The sequence below is a fragment of the Muntiacus reevesi genome, chromosome 4 (assembly GCF_963930625.1).
Source record: "Muntiacus reevesi chromosome 4, mMunRee1.1, whole genome shotgun sequence".
In the NCBI taxonomy this organism is placed as follows: Eukaryota; Metazoa; Chordata; class Mammalia; order Artiodactyla; family Cervidae; genus Muntiacus; species Muntiacus reevesi.
In genome coordinates, this window is record NC_089252.1 from 158,325,893 (window position 1) to 158,340,133 (window position 14,241).

Genomic DNA, 14,241 nt, shown 5'->3' on the forward strand with positions numbered 1-14,241 from the left:
CTAACAATGATAAGAAGAAAACACACAGGTTACCAAACCTAGGGTAAAAATATTCTAATTCAAAATCTTTCATCCTTAATGAAGAGGGAATGATGAGAAAGGTATACTTCCTGTTATATATATGTGCACACAGAAAGTATTAGGAATTCACCATGCAAAAAATATCCAAGTATTAACTGGCCTACTTTGAAACACAGCAGAATCATTTTTTTTCCCCTCTCCCAACTCCCCAGTCCAATAGCCTAATATTTAATTAAATAAAAATAAAGGACAAACCACATGAATACCAAAGTACCACAAGGTAAAAGCAGTGAATGAATGAGTGACTGAACCACACGACCTAAGAAACTAGTTTCATCACAGCCACTATTAATCAGGACTCTACACTCTCACATGCTTTACAGTTAGCCAGACGTTTCTGCTCTTAACATCTCAGTTCTCATCAGCAACACGAGGAGGTAAGTGACTAAAAAGTTGGTTATCCAATGCTAATCTGCGCAGGCACATAGCTGACAAATTCAAGGAACCCAGAAAGAATCCATCTTCAGAATCCAAGTGTTATAGTCTGCTGAAAATAACATATTAACCCTCCATTAAAGATGAGCACTTACTCAAACCTTTCTCAACTTCTAAAAAGTAAATGATAGGTGCTATGCTAAGTATTTCTTCTGAACTTCCTCCAGATTTCTGACATAGGAATCAACATTGCTAAGAACCTATTGTCAGGTGTTTTGCACTGTATTTAACCTGCTGCTGCTGCTGCTGCTAAGTCGCTTCAGTCGTGTCTGATTCTGTGTGACCCCATAGATGGCAGCCCACCAGGCTCCTCTGTCCCTGGGATTCTCCAGGCAAGAACACTGGAGTGGGTTGCCATTTCCTTCTCCGATGCATGCATGCATGCTAAGTCACTTCGGTCATGTTCGACTCTGTGCGACCCTATGGACAGAAGCCCACAGGTTCCTCTGTCCCTGGGATTCTCTAGGCAAGAATACTAGAGTGGTGTGCCATTTCCTTCTTCATTTAACCTTCTAAATAAGTCTAAAAGAAGATATTTTATTCATTTTAAGGAGATGAAAACTGAAGCACAGAGAAGAAACTTGTTGTAGATAACCTGACATGATTCAAGTCCTAAGTGACAGACACAGTATGAGTCCTAAGTCAGTGCCCTCCCTGTTAGACTTATCCCATTTAGCAAAAGAAATGACTAAATACCTATCATGTGCCAGGCACCGTGCCAAATGCTTCAGACAGAGAAATGCTAAGATGGATCTATGTTACTAACACAACATCATCTAAACAAAATTCTTGGTAGGAAAAACATGTAAGAACAAAACCACACTCTTCTAGTTTACATTTATGAATTCAACACAAAAAGAGCATAGTGCACTCTATGAAATAAATTGTGGCTAATTCTCATTTGCTTCAGAAGCTTATCTTTAACTTGCAACCTCACTCCAAAAAACAAACAAAAACCCCCACAAGAGCCTTTATTCGTTATATCAACCTTATGAGGTAAATACAGTTTACCTATCCACATTTTCCCAATGAGAAACCTGAAGTTTAGAAAGGATAAGTCATACAGCTAATTAAAAACATAACTGGTGACTCCAATTCAGGCTGGTGAGTACCAGAGACTGTAACAATCATGTAAAATTCCAGCATAATATAACTCTCTTTAATAGGAAATAGCTAAAATCAGTTCCATTTTATTCAGTCAAAAACTCAACAACAATTAGGCAACTTGGGCAGCTCCAGGTCATCATGTAGAATAACATACTTCTGCTATGGAAACAAAAATAAAAAGGTACATAATGCATCCTATCAAAGTAGTAATTTGCTCAAATTGCATTCTTAGGGAATCTTTTTTATTTAGAAACAGTTCATTTGGGCTCTTTTTTAAAATGTCAGAATTAATAATGTTAGCAACCTAAAATAAACTCATAACTTATGTACAGTATTTTGAAAAACACACACATTAGCATTGCAAAATAGGTACTGCTAGAAATACAATATAGGTATAAGTTTCTAAGAATGATCAATTCACTAATTTAGACTTTTTTGGTATTCTAATTTACTAAAGCAATGTTAAATTTCATGCCTGCAAACAGAATCAAATAACAACATTCAAACTCTGCCTGCCCTAAAAATTACTTAACAAACCCCATTCCATTCATTAACATAAAACTTTACATTATGGACATTGGTTTATATATATAAAACAAGTTCTCTGGAAAATAACAAACTACAGAATTTCAAAGTTGTTAATAATTTAAAAATCTTACCAATATAAATACAGAATACATTGTATGTAACAAAGAAAAAAAATCCTTCAAAAATGTCAGAAATACACTGAAACATCAAGTTTGTAATTTAATTATAAATCAACTGTGGAATCTAAAATTTCTCCCTGAAGTATAAATCTGATTTTCACTCACATTGTTTAAAAAAACTGGTTAATTATTCCTCACCATGTAAAAAAAAAGTCTCTCACACTATGGCAAATTCATTGCTTCAGTCAACTTCTCATGAGGTCCCAAGATTCAATCGAGTACTACAGATTACTTTACCATTCTCTAAATCCAGTCTATCCTTCCAGACTTTTCATATCTGCAGTGCTGATTCTGCATCCCCCTCCCCCACCTAACTGAACTCCAAGTCACCCTTCAGAACCCAGTTCAAACATCACTGAACTGAAACCAACTCTATCCTTTTCTCAGACAAGGTTGTTGTACTCTAGCATGTATCCACAGCATTCACCACAAAAACTGAACTTCAAGAATTAATTTACTGCACCTCTAACAGTTCATGGGACATGGTAATATTTATTGAACTGAAAAAGGAAATCTAAGTAAACGTGAAAATCATTACTGATTAGTTTCTAAGAAAAGTCTATCAAAATACTGCAGGGTCAGAATCTCTTAAATGTTTTGATTATCCTATGCAAACACAAAGTTTTAAGTTTGTTCTCCTTTATAATTTTCCACTAATACAGAGATATACCCCTCATTCTACCAGATCCAGAAAACATTATCATGACCTCTTAAATGAAGAGTAATTCCTCCTCTCTACAGTTCTTCATAAAATATAAGCTACTGGGTCTGTCAAAACATTTTCAGCAGTTGGAAGACAAAGATTTATGTCTGAATTATCTCTTTTTCCCTTTTGAATTTGCCCCTGTTTATGCAGAAAGCACAAAGTAACTACTGATGAAATTCCTTGTTTTCAACAAACATGAAAAACTTGACTCCATCCCAGGGTCTTCTCTTCTCTCTGCATGGAAAACATCACCCAGATTTTTGCATGGCTGTCTCCTTTCTCACTTTCTGTTCAAAAGCTACCCCCAGAGAGGTCTTCCCCTCATTACCCTACTTACTTAAAAGTCTCCTCCTTCCATCCCTAACCAACTGCTGAAACTGTGCCCCCCTTTACCTTCTTCATCATAACTGCCATCCTCTGAAACTGTTTGTGTACTATGTCTCCCCGTCTAAGGTGTCAGTTCGCTGAAGGCAGAGGCTTGTCCTGTTCACCATCATATATACCCAGCACTTACTCAAACACAAGCAAATTCTATGAGAGAAGACAAAGTCTTGATTTTTTAAAAATATATAATTGTAGGTTGGAAGTGACTCTACATCAAGTTCAGAGGTTTTCAAACTATGCTTGAAACATCTTAATACAATCAGAGGTCAAATTTCCTGAAGCACTGGACTATGTGTAGCTATTCTACACATATGTATCTATTTTAGGATGTGTGACTCATAAACATACAAAACATACAGAACACAAAAGTGCATCAAGTATCAAATTTAAAATTAGGTGACTGAAATCTGTTCTGTCAGGTTAAACAGTTTTGCTATAGACCTCAAAGTTTGGCCGGGTACGTCAATAAACATATGTACAATTTCTCTTAAATGTGCATAGATTAGAAAGGTTCTATGGCTCTGAAATTTTTCTAACGTAAGGCCAGACATGCTCACTCATAAAATTATAAAAATACCCTTAAAGCACTATTTCATGTACTACTAAATCAAGACAAAGTTCAACACATGATCTCCTCAAAAAATAACTGTGCAATAATAAGTAAACTTGTAAAACGTGGTGTCTGTGATACAGTATTATTACTTACTCTCATTATAACACAGGATTATTACTAAAAGTTTGGGTGCTTCTTGAATATGTTTATCATTTTTTAAAAATATGAGCAGCTACTGTGTTCTGCCAAAAAGTCACTTGAAACACAAATTTCCTTATACTTCTCTTTCAAATTTCCATATTAAACGATCCTGAATCTTCAGGATGATCAGTTAAAAACAAAAACAAACCTTCTACTTACACCTACTTGATTTGATAATCAGGATTTTCCCTATAGAGCAGCATTAAATTAGTGAGAGAGACATTAGATGCTAGGTTCAATCAAAGGATAAAACGGCCTTCAAAATTCCCAATTACTAATTTTCATGCTAATCAAAACAAATTGACTGTTCTATCTTTAAGTTAATGTTAAAATTTAACCTTATTAAAAAGTTTAAACTTATTTTAACACAACATTAAAATGACTCTATAAAATTATAGTGGGGTATTATGAAAATGCTTTGCGATTACCAAGTATTTTTTTTTACATACATATTAAGTAGTAAAACAAACTCAAAACGAATGAGGTCCTTTGAACAGTATGGCAAACTTAGTGATTATTATTATTTTACCAACCTATGAAGGACTCTTACTAACAAAATTAAGTCCAAAATTTGTATGAATAGCATCATAATCTATAATGTAAAAAGTTAACATAAAAACACATTCTTGCCAGATATGACACAAAACCAAATGTTCCTCTTCCAAACACACATTATTATTAATACTTGATCAGTCATTACATTTTGTCCAGATGTTGATACAAAATGGTTATGTTTCGACATCCAAAAATATAAATGAAAAATGATATATCAATATGTTTGAAAACAGGCAAATCTATTCACTGTTACCTAAACTGTCAGAACACAAATTTTTCTCTTATTTTATCATTTCTTGGCAAAGTAAATACGTACTGTGTGTGCATGCTCATCTACTTTCACATAAGGAAAGACATTTCAATTCAGTAAAAGCACAGAAAAAATTGGTGTCCCAAGTACTAGAACAAATTCTCTCTCTGTATCTTTCATAGCTTTTTGTCATTAAAAAGTCAATGAAAAATACATAGGCAAATGAGACATTTCAATATCTTAAGTCAAATGTTAACATCTCCAATAAATGCAATTCTGGAAGTCATTTACTGTTTTGATTTCTATAGCTCAAAAAATGGACACAAAATTGGTGCACAATCTCTTATTCAAACACTTAAAGGTCAGATATTTCTCAGAATTGGAATTTGCCAGATTTTAGAAAGTTAAGACAGCATATATATCATGTATGACCTAAAACCTCACAGGGTGGCCTAGGCAGCACTTGCAATCAACTACATTAATATTTCTACATAAAAATGGAAAATCAGGTTAAGACAGATAAGACTATGATTAGGCAACTAATTTCAGTTGGAATTTGCCATCATGTTTGCTTTTTTTAAAAAGTCCATTTTTAGAGCTTTTTGAAATTTAGACAGCCAATAAAAATACATTAAATCATCTCACCCAATTTTCATAAGGAGAAAGGTATTAAAAAACTAGAGAACTCTTACTTTGTACTAGGCACTGGGCCAGGCATTAGGAGTAAAAAGGTGGAGAAAGGGGAAGACATAGAATCTAACTTCAAAAAGCCCAAATCTAACAGTATCTCATGGTTAAGCAATGTAAATATATATTATGGGGTAAATACAAAATATCTTCTTCAAGCACTGACCTTAATCATAGAATACACCAAGAAATGTGGACCTAGATACCGCCAGAAACATTCTTGCTACTTTTTTAAGTCCTGTTCTTACTCCACACACATTTCTCCTAGAAGCTTGTTGTCTAGTTTCCCATAGGTTATTACAAAGCAAAACTGTAAGAAACAATTCAAGGAAGTAAAGGAATACAGGATGCCCTTCTTCCCCATCCCCTTTTCCAATCTTCTTCCAACGTGTGGACTGTGAAACGGCACAATGACTGCACTAAGTGTCAAGTGACAATCTGGCACCAGTTCAGTTTATTGCATATTTATTGATAACCAGGTATTACACACTTGGAAGGCACTAGAAATGTAAATATAAGTAAGACAAAGCTCTGCCTCACAGGTGCTTCCAGTCCAGTGGAGGTTATTATGAGTGGTGGGGATGGATAGTAAATTACAATGCAGTGTGACACACTCAGCAGTAGAAATCTGAGGAATAGAAGCAGGACAGCAGGAGGATTCGGGAAATCGGGAAGATTTCATTAAGAAAGTGGCACTATAGGTTCATTAAGGAAGTGGCACTACGTGGTTCTGAAAAATAAAGTTTGTCAAACGACAGAGAAGTGATAGAAATATCACCACCACTATCCCATTCAAGCCCCACATAAAAACATAAGCATGAAAGCAAAAAAAAAAAAAAAAAAAAAGCATGGGGGAGTTAGCCGGGTGGTAAGGGTAGGGGGGATACCTTCAGGGTAAGTGGCAAATATGTCCAAAATATCAAGCTATATCTAAACAGGCTTAGATCCCCAGTCTAAATACATACAAACCATTAAAGTGTATCCAGAAAAAAATTTTTTTGTTTTTTTTTCATAGATAACTTATTTTGCCTCTCATGATTATATAAACTATATGGTCTTACCAAAAATCAAAACACTATAAAACATTTTATTAATTCACAGTATAGCATACCCCCAAGGAATAATACCAAGAGATTATCATCTGTATTTCAGAGAACTATCAGAAAAAATAAACCACTAGGAATTATTTTTTCCAGGTCATTTCTAATAGTACAGACAAAGTAAATAAATAAATAAGCCATATCAGCATGAGCCCTATCAGACTTATCACAAGAGGAGTTTTAAGAGTTTAAAAAAGGATGTCAAGCAGAAAAACTAAAGCAAAGAAGAATATATATATATATAAGTTAAAGAAAAGTTCAATGAAAAAAACCAAGGTAAAAATTATATAATAATTTTTACAACTCATTAGTCTGTTCTATGTTTTCAAAAGTAGACTTCCTAAACAGACACCAATTTTGGTATAGATAATTCAAAAAAATCTAGAAAAAAGTCACAAGGAAACCTACTCCTTTAAGCATTAGGGGTAGAACTCATCCATAGTTAAGGAACAACGATCAGACCTATCATCATCCAGAATGATTCCTTTGTTATCAATACTCCGATATCAGTAGTGTGTGTGATTCTATTCCAACATTACAGTGCAACTCGGTTAAGCTCTGCCTCTAAAACTGCCCTACCTGGTACCTTGGTTTCTTTTGCTTCTTTGTGTCACAACATCTACTAGAAGTCTAAGTAACAAATAAAATCTTAATAGTATCTTTTCCTAAGATTGTATCACTATCTGCGTAAGTTGTTCTCAAATGCCTAATATGCAAGTACATGGAAAGTTTGCTTTTAAATATGTAATTATAATAGAATGAATTTTCTACAGTTAAAAATGTTAAAACAATTAAAAAATTACTGTTTAACACAGCTTTTAAAGAGCAAAGAAAAAAAAGTTTACTTATTTTTTACCAATCTAGTAACGTCTAGTATTATTTCGTATGTAAACATGAAGCATACTTTTTATTTTCCCACATTATTAGAAAATCTTATGAAGCACATTTGTGAGTGAAAAGGTAAACCTATAATTTCCCAGAGGATGCAAAAGATTCTGCAAAGGTCTTTCAAAATACAGATACTTTTGAACAAAGAATTTCAGATTATAACTAACTGTGAGTATCTCTGAGAAATGAAAGAGTAAACTAAATATATAAAGTTATTAAGTAAAAACATAAGTAACTAGCTCTCTAGGGGAGGAATATCATTCTGAAGTTTATCTTCAAGATCACATAGTTCGAAATGGAAGGGAACATAAATCACTCATGCATTATGCCCTCATCTTCCTGCCACATAAATTTACTTTAAAACTAAAGTATTACAGAAACTAAAAATCTTTAAAAGGTTGTATCTGTTGGTTGGTTAAATATATAAGCAATTCTAATTCCCCAAGAGTATCAGATTAGGTTACAGATATCTTTATACAGTATACTTATAATAAAAGGGTTCTGCCAAAAAACAATGCTCACATTATTTTTACTGATGCAGTATTAATCAAGAAGCCAAAATGTGAGTTTCTCAATTTCTATCAAAAATATAAAGTAATCACAGAAGTCACTGCACTTCAAGCAGTCAAGCGGGGGGAAAATGAGAGCAAAGAACCTTTTTAAAATTAAATGAAGATCTTACAAAGTGAGGAAACAAGTGGGGCATAAGTTGTCATCTTTTCACATGTATCTTGTATTTTTCCTTTAGGGTTAATATTACACAAGAACTACAAACTGAAGAGATGCTCAACATGACAAAGTTAACTAAAGATCTTGATCCACTAAGAAGTATCTCAGGAAGAGAGATCTGAATGTACACATCAAACTGTCTGAATTTAGTCATTTCAGACCACTGAGATTCTTAACCAACTCCTTACACCGAGGATAAAGTTATCTTCCAAAGTTGCAAGAGACGTGTTCACCGGTAACACGTTTCAGAAATAACTTGTCAAATATACTAAGTATTTCCAAACAATATAAACCCAGAATGTAAACAAATATTTTCGAATTTCTACCTCCTGCCTCCATATTTATTACTTCCACTTAAGTAGTTTTAAGGGGCAAATAAAGTTGCACTTACGATTCCAGAGGTCTAGAAATTCCCATATCAAGCATGACAGAAAATCTGTTCAGCTTTGAACTCTAAATTCAAGCAAGGCCTCCCTCGTGACAGATTCTAACTAAGTACTTCCTACCATTTCACCAAGAATCTAAGGGTTGCTATCAATGTATTTAATGATTAGAAAACGACCAGAAGGTTAAGAAAGGAGTAGGATTCTCTGACCAAGAGTTTTATGAAACTAAAAGGTATTGCATTCGGTCTTCTGGATGTTAAAAACTGAAGGCATCTGCTCGGTTCTAAGGGAGTTGATGCTTAGGTTCAAGAGGGTGGCACCCATGTGTAAGACTTTTATGGTTGTAATATCGTACCCACAGGGCCTGGAATAAATGCAAATTCTAAGACCTTGGAAATGTTCTCATTAAAAACAACAACAAAAAACTCATATTCGCTAAGAACCACAGTTACCAAGAGTTAGAGGCTTTCTCTCCTAAAAGGACCAGAGCCTGAACTAAGAACTAAGTTTTAACCCTACTCACTTCTTCCGTGAAACTTTTCAGTTAGACTCAAGACAGCAAAAGGTGGAGAGGCCCCGGCGGAAGTAGAAACCTAGGGCTAGCAACTTCAGAGATCGAGGCGTTTCGGGTTCCTCCGCCGCCCCAGGACTCTCCGGACTCAGTCACTACCAGACTACGGAAGCTTCACCCTCCGGGTGCGGAAGCAGAGGAAGCATCACAGTTGCACTCCTCCTTCCACCATCCACAGCCTTCGGTACCCCAGGGCCTGGCAGCTCCTGAGACCCGTTAGCCAGTCCAGGATCCCCCATCTTTCACATATACATAAACAGAAACACACACAAGTTGTAGATGATGTACGTGTATTGAGAGAATGTGAACTGCCAAAGACCGGGGCAACTGCTGGGAAGGCGGCAGCGCCGTCTAAAGCGGGCCCGGGGTCCTTGGCCACCGCCGCTGTCGCCTTCTCTTCTTCCCCAGAAGCAGCGCGACGGAGGCTTCTCCGTGCTGGCGGGAGCCCGGGGGAGAGGAGTCTGGGGGAAGCCCCAGCGCCAGCCGAAGGGACCGGGCCTAGGATCCAGAACTGCCGCTGCAGCTACCCGACTACAGCGACGCTTTACGTCCCGTCCACCACCCTCCCCATACACACCCCCTCCCTCCCTCCACCGCCACCACCCCCCCTTCCCCGCCCGCTCCGCTCTCCCTCTCTCGATTGGAGCCGAGACAAAAGCAACGGGAAGCGGCGGGCCGGGACGCTGCCCGCGGACCCCGGGCGCGACCGGCCCGGCCCCGAGGCATTCCCCCGCCTTGCGAGGGCCCCGAATCCGCCGCTCCCGCCGCGCGCCCCGCTGCCAGACTTCCGAAAATTTGCCAAAAACTCACCGCATGAATTTTCTTGTCCCGCGGATCCAAGATGGCGACGTATCCACCGCGGAGGCTGCTGGGAGCAAGACCTTTACCCTCTGACCCCCGCCGTGACCCCCGCCGTTCCGACTTCCCTCCAGGCGGCGGCGGAAGGTGGGAGCGGCGATTGCGGACCGGACAGAGTCGGGGGTGGGTAGACTGCTTCTCGCGCGTTGGAGAGGGGACTCGGAGGGGCGCTTCACCCCCTCGCTTTCCTCTTCGCGGCCCCCACCTTCTCTCTCACCGACTCACCGGGAGACTCGTAGCTACTCCGCAGCCGTTACAGTGAGTGGGAAGTCTGTTGCCGCTAGGCTCCCCTGGGTCCAGGTTGCTTCGCGCGGGCCACGGGCCCTAGGTCCGGGGAGGACCGCGGGGTCCAGGGGCGGGGAATGGTGAGGTGGCGTCGGTCCGCCCTCCCCGGGACTCGGAACGTGTTTGTGTTTGTGTTCCGCCCTTCGTTTCCCCCCCCCCCCCAACTCCCGTAGTCTGCCTCGTACCGGCCCTCCCTCCCTCTGCTTCCTGAATCGCATCTGATCGCTGTTCAGTTTTCTTCCTTCAGACCCCGAAACCTCCGGTGCTTGCGCGCGCGCTTCCAGGGACCAGCAGCACATCACCATCACTTTTTGAGAAGTGAGTGATCGTCAGCCGAAACCGTGGGTATTTTAACTCATCACGCTTTCTATATTATTATTTTTTTTAGCTTGTTGGGAGGGAGCATATTGGGGGAGGGGGCAGGTTTTTAAAACTGTTGGGTGAGCTTTCCTGAATCAGATTTATAGCATTTTCTCCCTCTCACTCCCCAATGCCCACGTAAGCTGGAGTGACAGCCTGGGCTATCAGCAAGACCATCCGAAATTACGGTGGCTTTTTTGGAAACTTAGCAGAGTCTCTGCTTCCCAGAAAAATAATTGTAACTCAAACTAAAATTAGTTTTATTTTCTTTGAAATAATAAGTCTCTCTCTATTCGTTTGTATATTGCTCAACTCTTCCCTTTTTTTTGGTATTTTTGGACCTGAAAAAGAGCATTTGCATGTGTATTAGGAATCGTATCGTTTCATAAAGTGAAAATTGTTACTTCCTTTCTAGTTGAGTAATAGAATTTACTAATGTAAAGTACACTTCCTTTGGGGTAAATAAAGTTTCTACTTCCTTTGTTTTGTTTCTTTTACAAAATCATCCTTCCAAAAACTGACTGTAATCTAATTTAAAATTTATAACTGAAGGGAAAGGGACATCTGTCAGTCAAAATAGCAGGAAAAATAAGCGTACTGTGAAATATAGATGACTTCTACGTTTATAAGGTGCCAAGTATTTCGATGAATTAGTAGATACTGTGTGAATTTATTTAAACTGTTAGGTGATGCTGATGTAGCCAGTAGAAAATGTTTTGCCTGGTTGTTCATTTTATTAAACATTCTGCTTCATTGTGTTTTTTTTTTACTTCAGGAAAATTCAAGAAGGAGCAAATCTTAGGTCCTTCCCTCCCTTTTCCCTCCCTTTCCCGCAACAGTTCCTTCCTGCCTCTTCAGCTTTCTCTTCAGCTATGTAAGATGGTGTGTTAAAAGATTAAATACTTTTAAGCATATGTGATACACATTAATATGTATATCTGTGTATTACCGAGCTTTTTAATTTAGCTATTAATAAATTGAAAGTCTAACTGATATTTGGAATTGTAAGATGAAATGAGACAAGTTGGATGGATACGTGTATGGTAACATCAAGTATCAGTTTGATTTATATAGCAAATGTTGTTTAGTTGCTGTCGTATCTGACTCTTTTGTGATCCCAGGGATTGTAGCCTGTCAGGCTCCTCTCTGTCCATGGATTTCGCAGGCAGAAATACTGGAGTGGGTTCCCATTTTCTTCTCCAGGGGCTCTTCCTGACTCAGGGATTGAACCCACATCTCCTGAATGGGCAGGCTGATTCTTTAGCACTGAGCCACCAGGGAAGCCCAGTAAAGAGCATGTGTGTGCACATACAGGTGTGCATAGGACTTTGTTAAAGCCAAAAAATGACCCTTATTTATATCTCATATTTACTCAAAGCACAAGTTTTAAATTGTCTAAACATTGGGTGGAATTGAAGAAATCACTTACGAAAGGAGACAGGTCTAATTTGAGGGTTTTATTACCTTGGATAGTTTCCTGGGAAAGATAGAACAGCAGACATTTTCATCCTAAGTGTGTATGGTAGCAGTGTTAGGGGAAAATACCTTGATACTGTTGTTTTCTTGAGAACATATTTGTTTCTGATAAATCTGCTTGAAGCCTTACTGAAGAACAAATTTAAAATTGTTCTTTAGTGCTGTCCGTCTTCTCTATTGATAAATTTGTAAAATTTATGTAATACCTACTTAGGGGTCAGTTCTAGATATTAAATAAGCCAACATTTGTCAAGGGCTTATACTTATGGGTTTCTAATAAGCACTCTAAGTGGTACATTTTTAACATTGTCCTGTTGCTTCCAAAAGTTTTTGTTGCTAAAGTTGATAATTCTGCCCATTTGGTAGGTTGTGAGGTGTGTTTTTTTTTTTTTTAAGTATTCACTTGAATAGATTGTCTTGAAAAATAGCCCATAATGAATGTGTGATTTGTGTGTTTTTGAAATGTAAGATGCATCTTATAGAAAAATTGCCAATTTGGGTTGAGAAAAAAAATTTCTTAAGGGAAGAATGCATGTATGCATGCTAAGTTGGCTTCAGTCGTGTCCAACTCTTTGATCCCATAGACTGTAGCCTGCCAGTCTCCTTTGTTCATCGAATTCTCCAGGCAAGAATACTGGAGTGGGTTGCCATGCCCTGCTCTAGGAGATCTTCCTGACCCAGGAACTGAATCCGTGTCACCTAGGAACTGAATCCATGTCTCCTGTCTTGCCTCCTGCATTGCCAGGTAGATTTTTCACCCTGTGTGCCATCTGGGAAACCCAAGGGAAGAATGACTTTATACATGGCCATTAATAGTTGTCCTTCATGGCTCAGTTGGTGAAGAATCTGCCTGCAGTGCAGGAGACCCTGGTTTGATTCCTGGATTGGGAAGATCTCCTGGAGAAGGAATAGACTACCCACTCCAGTATTCTTGGGCTTACCTTGTGGCTCAGCTGATAGAGAATATGCCTGCAATGTGGGAGACCTGGGTTCGATCCCTGGGTTGGGAAGATCCCCTGGAGAAGGGAAAGGCTACCCACTCCAGTCTTCTGGCCTGGAGAATTCCATGGGTTGTATAGTCCATGGGGTCGCAGAGTTGGACACGACTGAGCAACTTTCACTTTCACATTAATAATTGTAGATAAGGGAGACCTCCCATTGTTTAAAAGGTATAGACATTACTGAAAATCTTACCATGGCAAAAAAATAAGAAAGACGGGTATCTCAAAATTAACATGTGCTGAAACAAAACATTTGAATCCAAACGTTTCCTGTAGTCTTCCTGATTTCCACAAGCAGTGCTCCCAACAGTTCACTCACTCGCTCGGGCGAAATAGTAGGAATCTTCTGTGATTCCTCTCACTCTACGTATCAGTCAGTATCATCAGCTCTTCCTTGTATTTATTGTTCCTTCAACCACATCACATCTGATGCTACCTCCCTATCCAAGCCACCATCATCACTTACACAGCAATATCCAACTGTTTCTGATTCCGTTTTTCCTTGTACTTTTAAACCATTCTCTAGAAACCAGCCAGAGTGACCATTTTAAAAAACTTGATTCAATTATGTTACTCACTTGTTTAAAAGCTTCCAGTGATTTCCCTGGAATAGAATACTAAGTCCAATTTCCTTACCATGGCCTTTAAAACTGCATAATCTGACTAATTCTCCACACTCACCTTATCCTCACCCTTCCCATTGCCTCCTTTCTGTTTCTGTCAGGTACCAAGCTTTTTCCGGTCTGTAGCAGACAAAGACTGTTGTCCCCTGAAATTTCTTTTTTTTCCTTAATGATAATAGACATGGACATATGGGCATCCAGAAAAAAGGCTATATTCTAGCCTCGTGTAGCTAGCTGTGTGGTAGTCCTGGCCAATAGAGTGTAAGCAGGTATATGTGACTCCCTTCCAAAACCCTTC

At 38.5% G+C, this 14,241-nt stretch overlaps 1 protein-coding gene across 4 annotated transcripts in view; it reads right to left on the reverse strand.

The window, feature by feature from the left end:
• The window catches only part of CNOT2 (CCR4-NOT transcription complex subunit 2), a 119,203-nt gene extending 108,921 nt beyond the window's left edge, over nucleotides 1-10,282 (reverse strand). For 2 of the 4 annotated variants that reach the window (XM_065934635.1, XM_065934631.1), the window contains exon 1: nucleotides 10,151-10,280. Coding sequence is in view for 2 of the 4 variants with exons in the window: in XM_065934634.1 (XP_065790706.1) it covers nucleotides 10,151-10,155 (5 nt within the window). In the remaining 2 variants the exon portion in view is untranslated. Of the gene's footprint in view, nucleotides 1-10,150 lie in introns of all 4 variants that reach the window. The other 2 variants (XM_065934634.1, XM_065934630.1) reach the window with 2 other exon arrangements.
• Nucleotides 10,283-14,241: the final 3,959 nt, after the last annotated feature.